At 36.4% G+C, this 14,594-nt stretch overlaps 1 protein-coding gene across 1 annotated transcript in view; it reads left to right on the top strand.

Annotated features, from left to right (window-relative positions):
* lama2 (laminin, alpha 2) overlaps positions 1-14,594 on the top strand; it is a 326,666-nt gene that overhangs the window by 200,345 nt on the left and 111,727 nt on the right. The window contains 5 exon segments of the mRNA XM_056480993.1: positions 2,523-2,759; positions 5,978-6,121; positions 10,868-11,044; positions 11,226-11,411; positions 13,067-13,185. Of these exon segments, the coding sequence (XP_056336968.1) occupies positions 2,523-2,759; positions 5,978-6,121; positions 10,868-11,044; positions 11,226-11,411; positions 13,067-13,185 (863 nt within the window).

Genomic DNA, 14,594 nt, shown 5'->3' with positions numbered 1-14,594 from the left:
CCACAAGATGGCACTACAGCAGACGTGACAAATGTGCTCTGGTGCTCATGGCGACCCGAGTTTGAGTCCTGCCTCGTGGTCTTATGCCAATCCTTCCCCTCTCTCTGCTCCCCGCACTTTCCTGTCAATACTCTCAACTGTCCTATCAATTAAAGGTGAAAACCCTGAAAAAAAAAAATAATAATTAAATAAATAAAAATTTAACAAAAAGCTACAGACAACATTTTTTGAAATTCCACAAAAAACACCTGCGTTTTCTTTACATTAGACTAAAATACTTTACTAAAGGATAAAAATGCGTGACAAGATGCATGAAATAACTGTGATTTTGCCCCCAGTGTCTTGTTTTAACGCAGCAGTCTCTAATGAAACTTCCCAAATGGTTGATTTTCAACTTTTACTGACCCCATATGACAAGCACAGATTGTAAGACATTACTCAGTGTTAGTGGGAGATAGAGCGGTCTAACATGGCAACAGAATGAGATGTTTTATTCCTGAAATACAGCAGTGAACAGGAGCACATATCCTGCGCAATGAAAACGGGCCTGAAATAGAGCCTGGAGGTACCCCGCAGGTAAAAGGTGCAGAGGAAGAAGAGTTTTGCTTTTTTTGACATTGGTTTTTACAGAGGGGATTTGGTGAATCACCTTTTATCATTGCATAATTAAGAAAATGCAACAAACAGCCAGAAAAAATGAATATTTTTCATAATTTTGGAAGAAAAAAAAGAATTTTATTTACGAATAAGCATAAGGCAAATTGTGTATAAACACATCCCTTTGTAATGTGTGTGTGTGTGTGTGTGTGTGTGTGTGTGTGTGTGTGTGTGTGTGTGTGTGTGTGTGTGTGTGTGTATACAGTTGAAGTCAGAATTATTGGCCCCCCCTTTTTTTTTTTCTTTTTAAAATATTTTCCAAATGATATAAGGAAATGAGTAATGAGTAAGAAATGAGTAAGGAAATTTTTACAGTATGTCTGATAATATTTTTTCTTCTGGAGAAAGTCTTATTTGTTTTATTTTGGCTAGAATAAAAGCAGTTTTTAATTTTTTAAAAACCATTTTAAGGTCAATATTATTAGCCCCTTTAAGCTATATACTGTATTTTTCCGATCGTCTACAGAACAAACCATCATTATACAATAACTTGCCTAATTACCCTAACCTGCCTAGTTAACCTAATTAACCTAGTTAAGCCTTTGAATGTCACTTTAAGCTGTATAGAAGTGAAAAATAAACAAGGGGGCCAATAATTCAGAGGGGCTAATAATTCTGACTTCAACTGAATATTTTGACACTCCTGTTATTCAGCAATGTTTAAAGTTTACAGTAATTTAATTTTTTTAGATAAGATTACAAAATTGTTCATTTGATACTTTATTTATAAAGCATTAATAGTCCTCACTTTAGATTAGGTCACAAAACTGGATGCAGTTAAATTAATAAAGCATTCATTAACATCCAAAGTAACCATTACTACTGTATATGCCTGAATAATCACATATATAAATGTTGATTTGAATAGTTTATTAGTCATTTACTAACTCATTCTGAATGATACTAAAAGCCACCAACTACTCCTAAATACAATTGGCTTGTAAATAATGTAATACTGAATTTAGTAATGAACAATAATAATAAAGTATGAAAATACAATAATTAAGCACATTATACATGTGCTTACAAGTCTAGAAGACGTGTTTATAGATGTATTTATGAACTGCTTACTAGCATCTATTAATGTAGAGTTAATGCTTAACAAATAGTGAACTAACTGTTTGCTAATGCTTAACAGATGGCAGTGTGTAGTTTTTATAAAGTGTTACCGCTTATTGCATGAGGAAATTTATTGATTTATTTATTTTTTTATTGTATATTTAAAATCTAAAGACTAAAAATTCTGAAATGCAAATAAACCGTAAAAAAAAACAAGACAAAACTGCATAAAAAGAAGCTTTTTTTTTTAAAGGTGCATGAAAAAAGTGTGATGAACTGTGTGTTTTACCTGCAGTGTCTCGCTTTAAAGCAGCATTCTCTGATAAAACTTCCCAAATGCTTTTACTGACCCCAAATGGTAAGACCGTGAGACATTACTCGGTGTTAGTGGGAGATAGAGCAGTCTAACATGGCAACAGAATGAGATGTTTTATTCCTGAAACACAACAGTGAACAGGAGCACATATCCTGTGCAATGAAAACGGGCCTGAAATAGAGCCTTGAGGTACCCCGCAGGTAAAAGGTGCAGAGGAAGAAGAGTTATTCTCAACCTCAATGCAAACGTTTACGCCTTAAGCTAGGAAGAGCCGAGGGCAGTGCCCAGAACTGCATTATTATTTCATTTTCCATTAAGTGAGACTAGTGTTTCCTGTATCCGACTGAAAATGCCTCAGTGGTTCTGAATAGATCTTCATTTTCAGTAAACGGTTAACAGGAAGCCGTGGAAGCTGTTTTATGTTTGTGGTGTGTAACATAATATAATGTAATATAATATAAATAATGCATGTGTTTCTGTTTCTCTGTAGCCGTGTGGCTGTAATGCACTGGGGTCTGTGGCGCAGCAGTGTAACCTAAACACCGGCTGCTGTATGTGCCGAGAGCAGTTCAGGGGGGAGAAATGCGACGAGTGTAAGCTGGGATACAGAGATTTTCCACAATGCATTTCCTGCCAGTGCTCTCCAGCAGGCTCATCGCTGGACACCTGCGATACAGAGTCGGGCCTCTGCGCATGTGCAGACAGAAGCGGACAGTGCTCATGCAAGGTACCGAACCACCTCCCATATGGATATCTGATATATGGAAATACAGTTGTCACGATTATTCGCCCTCCAGTGAATATTTATTTTCTTTCTTTATTAAATATTTCCCAAATGATGTTTAACAGAGCAAGGAATTTTTCACAGTATTTTCTATAATATTTTTTCTTATGCAGAAAGTCTTATTTGTTTTATTTTGGCCAGAATAAAAGCAGTTTTTATTGTTTAAAGCACATTTTAAGGTCAATATTATTAGCCCCCTTAAAATATGTTTTACATTATCTACAGAACAAACCACTGTTATACAATGACTTGCCTAGTTAACCTAATTAACCCAGTTAAGCCTTTATGTGACTTTAAGCTGAATACTATCCTGAAAAATATCCAGTCTAATATTATTTACTGTCATCATGGCAAAGATAAAAGAAATCAGTTATTAGAAATGACTTAGTAAAGCTATTATGATTAGAAATGTGTTGATAAAAATCTGCTCTCTGTTAAACAGTATATGCAAATTACATATGACACACAACTTCATGTTTGGATTTCAGATATGCAAAATACCTGTCATATATGCAACATACACTTAATTTTGACTCATTATTTCTGAAAAAAAAAGACAATGGGCCCTATCATACACCCGGCACAAATAGGCGCAAGATGTGTTTGGCGTGATTTGTTGCTATTTTTAGGCCAGCGCAACTGTAATTTTCATGTTTTGCACAGTGAAGTTTCACAAACTAATTTTAAGAGGAGCTCGTGATATGATTGATCGCAGCTGGTCTCTCATTTACAATCAATAGTAAGCCAATCAGATTAATCCAAACTCGTAAGCAGCCTGTCTAAAACTACTCCCTTATCTTCATTTTCCGAAGAAACCCCCATCCACCCCATCTTTCCCTTTCCTCCTTTACCAGAGGAGCTCTCGAGAACTACCTGCTCTCGTATTCCCTTTAAATGCTTGTCGACCAGGCGGGAGCACTGGGCTCAATTATATCTGAGCTCAGGGTTCTCTCCTGGGACAGCATGCCAAACCTGCTATTATTATCAAGCAATATCTAAGTGTTAACTACTGAAAAGTTGTTTAAATAGTAAATCCATTTGCACCACTTTGTGGACTCATGAGTGTGCTGGTCTAAAAAGGAGTCATGTTAAGGCGCATTGTTGGTGTGTTGCTATTTTGAGCAAGTGAAATAGACCGCACTATTGACCAACTAAAAGCTGCTCTAAAGTCCAGCGCAGAGCGCGATAGTTATGCTCCTGTGTCCAAATGCTTACACATTGCTTAATACACACAGGATGTACAGCAACACACAAATATCTTTACAGATGAAAACAATTAAAGGATTAAAATGTTACATAAAATTAAAATTACAAAAATAAATAAACTACTGCCTCCATGCCTTCTTCACCTCGGGGGGCTTTTTCAGTTTATTCATGACAGTTTGCATTAGTATAATCAGTGCTTAATTTGTAAATTGCGAGGTCCCGGAACAGATCGTGGTAATGGATCCAGCATGTTATCTGAAGATGTGGAGATGTCGCACACGAAAGTTGAGAGCGGGGGGGGAGGGGGGCGGGGTGGGTTGTCGTGGAATAAAGTGAGGACGGGGGTGGCGGGGCGTTAGATGGCGAAGGGTGTCTCGGACTAAAGTGAAGAGGGCTGGGGAGTCGCGGAGGAAAGTGAAAGTGAACAGCGGATGGGAGAGGAGGGCGGTTGAGGAGGGGGATCGGTAAAATGAGGTGCCAGATTTCAGAGGTGCTGGATCCGGCGTGTTCCGGCACAAATTAAGCCCTGAGTATAATGTTAATATTATTATCAATATGAGTTATTATATGCAGATTTATATTTGTTTTAATAAAAACAAGTTCTGATTTGTCCACCTGTGGTGTTTTGGAGACGTCTGCATCACCATATGGGGCATAAGAACAGGACGTGTGTTTGGATATAACTCAGTGTTTTGACCACACTTCATTATTATTGCTCATTTATTCATTTATTCCAATTGGAACTGAGTTTAGAAATAGTTTGAAATAAATATTTGCGCTTAACAAACTAAATTAAATATGTAAGCTAGTGGATGTCTTCAGTTTCCTTACTCCACCAATGAAAAGTAGTAAATTAAAGAGTAAAGTAAAGAGTGAAAGTAAAGAGGCTGAATGGAGGAGGCTCGTTCTTTATCCTCGCGCTGCAGATGCTCTGTTTAACTGTTTTCTCTCTAGTGAAGTGTTCAGTTTTTACACTTACAGAGTCCGCCATGTAAATAGCAAATGCACTATGGCTTGATGCAACTGACTCTTAAAGGGAATGAGAGATGAGACTCTGATTAGTTTAATGCACGTTATGCTCAAAACACACCCAGAGCTCATTAAGAGAATAAGCTCAACCCTGTTAGACCATGGGTCGGGGCACAGAGCGTATTCTTTCTGTCACCATCCTGCACTTTGTCTCCATTCCCCTAGAGGTCCCCGTGTTTCCCCTCTACCTTTGTTCTTCCTTGTGTGTCCTTGTTTACTTTAAGTTTGATCACCTGTGACTTGTTCCAGCCTGTGTATTTAAGTTGTCACTTTGTCTGTGTTCCTCACTCGGTTTTTGAGTCATCCCTGTTGTACTTGCCTTGCGTTCCCTTGATGTCCTGAGCTACGTCTAGTAAGACTGTTTTATTTTGCTGTTGCTGGTTGCCTTAATGTCTATTTGTTTTCTCCCCTCGTGGAGTTTTCTTTACATGTTTATTATACTGTTAAACTATTTTGTATTCCTCATTCTGAGAAGAACTTAAGTCTGTTTTGCTACCTCATTTTTTTGAGAAGAATCTAAGTTGACTTTTTTTCTAGATTCCCTCTTTGAGTGTTTTCGTTTGGGTCCCACTCAACTACCCCTGTGGCTCAGTGGTGCTCACACCAGTCTCCACACCAGAGACCCGGGTTTAAGGCCCGGCCGTGACAATTTTGTCATTAAAATAGCAAAAGTGGATTCGGACATGCCGTTAATGCTTTTTAGACTGTGCGCCTTTGATCAATAAATTGGAGCCCGTTGTGTTTTGCTTCTTAATTTAAGAATTTTTAGTTATTTTGACTGGAAACAAGACTTTTATTACTGCAGTGTACGTCCTCTTTAACTGGAGTTATGTTTATTTGTGTGTCAGTTATGCAGTGTTTGTGATGAATATATGAGCTTGAGTGTTTTAGCGAGAGCGTCTGATTGTTGATGGTTGTGTGTTCAGGCTAACGTGGAGGGCCAGAAGTGTGAGCGCTGTAAGAGCGGCTCGTTCGGCCTCAATCACAGGAATCCTCTGGGCTGCAGTCGCTGCTACTGCTTTGGCTTGAGCAGCTCCTGTACAGAGGCCACAGGACTCATCCGGATGAGGGTAAGAGCACACACACACACACACACACACACACAACATGTATACCCTTGGACATAAATGCAGACATACAAACACACACACACACACACACAACATGTATACTCTTGCACATAAATGCAGACATACAAACACACATACACACACATACATCCACGCATGCATACATACATATATGCATGCACACACACATACACAAACATACACGCACACACAAATACGCTAGTGAACACTTGACTGTTTTACAGCTGAGTAAATCCTTTTGTAAAAAAATAAGAGTACAGTGGTATTTTGTGAATGTCACACAAACATGCACACAAAAAACACGCACAAACACACACAAAAACACACACTCTTTCTCTCACACACACAAAAACAAACGCGCGCACACACACACACACACACACACACACAAACAGACACACGGAAAAACACACACACGCACACAGAAAAAAAACACACACACGCAAAAACACACACACAAGATTATTGACAGACTGACCCAAAGCAAATTTGATCTCATGTTGAACCGCTGTAGAGGCACAGCTCAGAGTCAGCAGTAGATTCCAGAAGTGTCCGTGTTAAGGCTGCTCTCGTTGAAAATAGCTTAAACACACACGCATACACACAAATATGCACACACGAACAAATACACACACACAGAAACACGCATGCAAACACACACAAAACATGCACACACAAACACACACACACAATCTCACACACACACTCATGCAAAAACACACAAAACATGAACACACAAACACACACACACACACACACAGAATCTCACACACACACTCATGCAAAAACACACACAAAAACTCACACTCATTCTCTCACACACACAAACACTCACACACACACTCATGCAAAAACACACACAAAAACTCACACTCATTATCTCACACTCACAAACAAACACGCATGCAAAAACACACACACACACACACACGCGCGCAAAAATGCGCACAAGATTATTGACAGACTGACCCAAAACAAATTTGATCTCATGTTGAACCGCTGTAGAGGCACACCTCAGAGTCAGCAGTAGATTCCAGATGAAGTGTCCGTGTTAAGGCTGCTCTCTGTGGGGTAGATGAGCAATGAAGAGCTGCTGACGCCCTGGAGCTCACATTTGCTGCTCAAATCATTGAAACTAATGTTTAAATAGGCATTATACTTATAAATAAATAACATATTTAAAACGAAATTCTTGTAAAAGCAAACAAAAAATACGAGTACAGTAGTATTTTATGAATTTCACCATGGCACTTACTAAAAAGACACCTACTGTACCAAGACTCATACATGAAATATAAACAGTTGAAGGCAAAATGATTCACCCTGCTAATAATTTAATAAAATAAAAAACAACATGGGTGGTGTGGCAGCTCAGTGGTTAGCCCTGTCGCCTCATGGCAAGAAGGTCGCTGGTTTGAGTCCCAGCTGGGTCAGTTGGCGTTTCTGTGTGGAGTTTGCATGTTCTCCCTGTGTTGGCGTGGGTTTCCTCCGGGTGCTCCGGTTTCCCCCCACAGTCCAAACACATGCGGTACAGGTGAATTGGCAAGGCTAAATTGTCTATAGTGTATGTGTGTGAATGAGAGTGTATGGATGTTTCCCAGAGATGGGTTGCGGCTGGAAGGACATCCGCTGCGTAAAACATGTGCTGGATAAGTTGGTGGTTCATTCCGCTGTGGTAACCCCGGATTATAAAAGAGACTAAGTTGAAAAGAAAATGAATGAATGAATGAATGAATGAATGAATGAAATTGGCCATAGTGTATGAGTGTGTGTGAGAATGTGAGTGTTTCCCAGTACTGGGTTGCAGCTGGAAGGATATCCGCTGCGTAAAACATGTTGGAATAGTTGGCGGTTCATTCTGCTGTGGCTTCCCCTAATAAACAATATGCTTGACATTCATATTTTTCACCGAAATTAGTGGTCAAAATTACCAAGTGTGTGTGTGTGTGTGTGTGTGTGTGATGATGGACACAGGTAAATCTGCTTGTGTTTGTTTTGATGGCTTTCTCAATCATCTTGAGGTCCCGAGTTGGGCTGAGATGCTCCGGTTACCAGGGAAACAGTAAATATGAATAAATATCAAGTGCCTCTGCGCTGTGGTTCTCCATCAGCCTTATATTCACAGCAGTGCAGGAGTGACGGAGACACAGATACACATCGCTGACGGACAGAGTGTTTGTGTTTAATAAGAGACAGACTGCTCAGAACACACACACACACACACAAAACCTGCACACAACAAAACACACTCACACACACACACACACATACACAAGTTCACAAAACCACATACACACAAACAAAATAAAAAACACATAAACAGACATAACCACACACACACAAACATACACAAACACGCACAAAACACACACACAAAAAACAGACACTGACAAGCACACACACAAAACAGACATAAACACACAAACACACACACATAAACATACACTCAAAAGCACACAAAACAAACACACAAACACAGACACACACAAAAACTAACACAAACACATACACACAAAACACAGACATACAAAACACACACACAAACATAAAAACAAACAAACACACACACAAAACACACAGACAAACACACATAGTTACAAACACACACAAAATGCACAAACAACACACACAAAACATACACACAAAACACACAAACAAACACACATAGAAACAAACACACACAAAATGCACAAACAACACATACAAAACATACACACAAACACACACACACACACTCATATATATATACACACACACAAAATACACCCACAAACACACACACACTAAACACACTCTCAAACACACACACACACACACACACACACTCTCTCACACACACACACACACACACACACACACTCAGAAATTAAGCAGAGGCTTTGGTCCACAAGTGAAAGTTTGTTTGCTGTCGGAGGCGAGTTTCTCCAATCCTTCAGCTCATTTAAGAGAAAACCAGAGATTTTTTCTAAGTCACTGAGTCGTGAGATTGTGTGTGTTGATGTTGCGAGGGTAGTTTAGCTGCCCGGTGGGGATCCTCACACACACACACACACACACACACACACACACACACACACACACACACACAGAAACTAATCCTGAAAGATGCTGATGCTGAAACACACATTATTGTTTTGTGTAACAGTGTGAGCTGAAATACCCAATTTACCCTGCTTACTTAATAAACATCTCTACTGCGCTAAAAATGACTTCACAATAATCCATGGATATGTAGAAACTTCCTGCAACTCTCAAACATGGAAAAATAAATAAATAAACAATAATAATAATAAAAACAGTTATTGTTCCTTCATTCATTTTCTTTTCGGCTTAGTCCCTTTATTAATCTGGGGTCGCCACAGCGGAATGAACCGCCAACTTATCCAGCATATTTTTTACGCAGCGGATGCCCTTCCAGCCCCAACCCATCACTGGGAAACACCCATACACTTTTGCATTCACACACACACACACCCACACCAATTTAGCTTATTCAATTCACCTATATCATGTCTTTGGACTTGTGGGGCAAACCGGAGCACCTGGAGGAAACCCATGGTATAATAATAATAATAATAATAATAATAATAATAATAATAATAATAATAATAATAATAATAATAATAATAATAATAATAATAAAAGCAGTAGTCATAATAATAATAATAATAATAGCAGTAATAATAATAATAATAATAATAATAATAATAATAATAATAACAATATTATTAATAAAAGTAAAATAATAATAATAATAATAATAATAATAACAATAGCAGTATTGACAATAATAACATTAATAATAATAACAACAACAGCAATAATAATAATAATAATAATAATAATAATAATAATAATAATAATAATAATAATAATAATAATAATAATAATAATAATAATAAAAGCAGTAGTCATAATAATAATAATAATAATAATAGCAGTAATAATAATAATAATAATAATAATAATAACAATATTATTAATAAAAGTAAAATAATAATAATAATAATAATAATAATAATAACAATAGCAGTATTGACAATAATAACATTAATAATAATAACAACAACAGCAATAATAATAATAATAATAATAATAATAACAATAGCAGTATTGACAATAATAAGGTTAATAATAATAACAACAGCAGCAATAATAATAATAATAATAATAATAGTAATAATAATAATAATAATAGTAATAATAGTAATAATAATAATAATAATAGTAATAATAATAATAATAATAATAATAGTAATAATAATAATAATAATAATAGTAATAATAATAATAATAATAATAATAATAGTAATAATATTAACAGTAATAATAATGATGATGATAATAACAGTAATAATAATAATAATAACATCAATAATAAAAATAGTAATAATATTAGTAGTAGTAATAGTAATGATAATAATAATGACAGTAATAATAATAATAATAAAAATAACAACAATAATAATAATAATAATAATAATAATAATAGTAGTAGTAGTAGTAGTTAGTAATAACAACAACAACAACAACAACGACGATGATGATGATGTGAACGCATTCACTGGTTCTCAGTTCCTGGATGAGTCTGTGTTATTCAGCGGTTATTATCTGGGAATAGCAGACCTTGGAATGTTGTGACTGACCAATCAGAATCCGGTATTCCAGACAGCAGTGTAATATAATGAAATCTAATCTAATACCGTGTGTTGTTGTGTCCTGCAGCTGACTCTGATGCCCGAGCAGACTGTTCTTCCTCTTGTGGACCGTTCTGGACATCAGGAGACCACGGCAGGCATCACTTTCCAGCATCCAGACATCATCGCCACCGCAGACGTGGTCCAGCAGCAGCTGAGCGAGCCATACTACTGGAGACTGCCCAAACAGTTCAAGCGCTCCATGGTCAGTCAGCTATAGTTGAAGTCAAAATGATTATTATTTTTTCCTTTTTCAAATATATATATATATATATTAATCATTTTCTGGTCTTCAGTGTCACATGATCCTTCATAAATCATGCTGATTTGATGATTGAGAAGCATATTTTATCTCTATCCGTCTTAAAAACCTATGTTTACGTCAGATAACGGCCTATGGTGGTAAGCTAAGGTACGCCATATACTACGAAGCCCGTGAGGAGACGGGACGCACCTCATACGAGCCGCAGGTCATCATTAAGGGTGGCCCGAATAAAGACAAGGTCATGGTGCGACACATGCCCGCGCTTCAGATCGGCCAGCTGACCCGTCACGAGATCGACATTACAGAGGTGAGCCAATCAGCACAGAGAGCCAAAGCTGAAACCTATGGGGTTATACTTTAGATACAATTCCACATGCAAAAGATCATGTCTTGAGCGTGAAAATTGACTTGTTGCAGATGTGTTTACTCAGTTTTGGGGTGAAAATTGTCTAGAAAGGGACAATACATTTTGAGAAGAGACTGACAGTACTAACAATATACTAAATAGGAAATTGTTGTATAACCACCATTACTTTATTAAATGTATCTAAATGGATTCTGTACACGTGATTTAAAGCGGAGAGAAAGTCTGGGTTTTGGTGTGTGTTTGAACAGACATACACATAATTAATAATAATAATATCTAAAGATGTGGAACTTGTTAGGTTTTTTCAAACACAACTAATTTCGTCCTAAATGAGCATAAAAAGTTAGGAAAGCAATCGAAAGTTTTCAGTACAACTTTAGATGTGTGCATTTTTAAAGTGACACCTGTTATTTAATGTAATGAAAAGAAAAGAATCTAAATAAATAAGAGATGCTATTTAATCAGAATGTGTAAGTTATACAGTGAACAAACGGCTAATGAGATTTGATAGCTTGATTCTATTTCATTATAATAGCTTTTAATTTTAATAATCTGAACTGTTTGCTAACGTATTTGCTGCTAATTTATACTATTTAATTTTTCTTTTGCAAATAATAATAATAAAACATAATACTGACCATTTAACTGTCTATTTACAATGAAACGGCTCCAAATGAACATATTTAGTAATTTGGGGATTTTTTTTTAAGGGGGTCGGGGGGAATCCCTTATTATGGTGGGCATATCCCTTATTTTCACATCCCAATGGTAACTAGTGAAAATGAATAATTCTCTCCTATGTCTTATTTTCCTCTTCTGTAATGCAAGAAATAAGTTTGAAGTTTGACTATGACTGACTGAAGTTGCATACTTCCATACTTAAAACAGGATGCGAGCCGAGTAGTATGTCTGAATTTATAATATTAGAAAAACAATATGCAAGAAGTACCCGAAATTACCTACAGTACTTTTTCCAGTAAGATTTATGAATGGGAGTAAATCAAATCAAAATCAAATCACTTTTATTGTCACATCATCAGCATCATGTGTGCTGTGATGAGTGAAAAGCTTAGGTGATCGATCGTCACATGATTATGAGAAAGTTCAGATGTAACATGTCTCAATTCCATTCATACTCACATTCATACTATATAGAACATACTTTTCTTACAGTCGTGTAGTAAAGTCAAATTCTAATGTAGATTTTGGATGCAGCCTATATCTAGGGTTCTCTTATATTTCCTACGTGACTTCTTGACCTTGTAGGTTGAAACATTGTCTAATTATATTGTCTTTTTTTAGCTAAAGTGGCATTGTGGCGATATTGTTTACTTCTGCCTGTATTATGATTGGCAGTCAAGCCATCCAATCATTATTTAGCAGACAACCCTAGCTAGCCCTAGGTTTACTGTATGTTTACTGTATGTATCACCAAGTTGAGGATATGGAACAAGACATTCTGCGCTTTTGTGAGCAGAATTGTGTCGCAAATATAACCCCATAGAAGCCCCGCCCACACAGTGCCTCACTCATTCGAGTGTTTGATTGACCTGACCTCCCGCACCCCAGTAAACAGTGTGAATGATGTTTCGCAGCACGAGTGGAAACACAAGGATGACAGGCCCATGTCTCGAGAGGACTTCATGGACGTTCTGTTTCATGTGGAATATATCTTAATAAAGGCTTCGCACGGCAACGTCATGAGGCACAGCAGGTAAACCTTCTCTGAAACACAAGAACATCCACTTTAGACAGCAGTCAAATCACAGCTGAAACTCAGGCCTGTTGCACAAAGCCAGCTGTGAGATACACATACATATTTCTGATGCGATACATGTGTATGTTCCAGTTATTTTCAGGCTATGTTCTGGTTATGTTCAGGATCGGTTCTGCTCTGGTAATTTTCAAGTTTTGTTCAGGTTATGTTCTGGACATATTGAAGTTATATTACGGCTATGATCTAGTTATGTTTGAGTTATATTTAGGCTATGTTCAAGTTATGTTTTGGATATATTCATGTTATATTAAGGCTATGATCTAGTTATGTTCGAGTTATATTTAGGTTATGCTCTGGTTATGTTCAAGTTATATTAAGGCTATGATCTAGTTATGTTAGAGTTATTTTTAGGCTATGTTCAGGTTATGTTCTTAATATATTCAAGTTATATTATGGCTATGATCTAGTTATGTTCAAGTTATATTTAGGTTATGTTCAGGTTATGCTCTGGTTATGTTCAAGTTATATTAAGGCTACGTTCTTGTTATGGTCAAATTACATTCAGGTTATGTTTGTTTTAATTTAAGACTATGTTCTGATTATAATCAAGTTATATTTAAGTTTTGTTCAGGTGATTTTCTGGATAAACTGTATTCAAGTTATATTAAGGCTATGTTCTGGTTATGTTCAAGTAATAATTAGGGTATTTTCTGGCTATGTTCAAGTAATATTTAGGCTATGTTCTGGCTATGTTCAGTTTTTGTTCACGTTATATTGAGGCTATCATCTGGTTGTATTCTGGTTATGTTCAAGTAATTTATAGGCTATGTTTTGGTTATGTACTGGTTATGTTCTGGTTAAATTTAGGTTATGTTCTGGTTATGTTAAGGTTATTTTCAAGTTATATTGAAGCTATGAGCTGGTTGTGTTCTGGTTATGTACTGGTTCTGTTTTTGTTATGTTCAAGTTATATTGATGTGTTGATCTGGTTATGTTTATTTTATACTAAGGCTATGTTCTGGTCATGTTCAAGATATATTTCAAGTTGTGTTGTGGTTATATTCAGGTCACATTTTAGTTCTGTTTAGGTTATATTCAGGCTATTTTCTGGTTATGTTCAGGATATGTTCTGGTTATTTTCAGGTCATATTCTGGTTATGTTTAAGCTATATTCAGGTTATGTTCTGGTTATATTAAGACTATGTTCTGGCTATGTTCAAGTTATGTTCTGTTTATGTTCTGCTCATATTCTGGTTATGTTTAAGTTATATTCAGGTTATGTTAAGGCTATGTTCTTGTTATGGTCACATTATAAATAAGGTCTATGTCCTGGTTATGTTCAAATAATATTCAAGCTATGTTCTGGTTATGTTTAGACTATGCTCTGGTATAGATCCACCAGTCAA

The sequence above is a fragment of the Danio aesculapii genome, chromosome 20 (assembly GCF_903798145.1).
Source record: "Danio aesculapii chromosome 20, fDanAes4.1, whole genome shotgun sequence".
Classification (NCBI taxonomy): Eukaryota; Metazoa; Chordata; class Actinopteri; order Cypriniformes; family Danionidae; genus Danio; species Danio aesculapii.
This window is presented reverse-complemented; position numbering and strand designations above follow the sequence as displayed.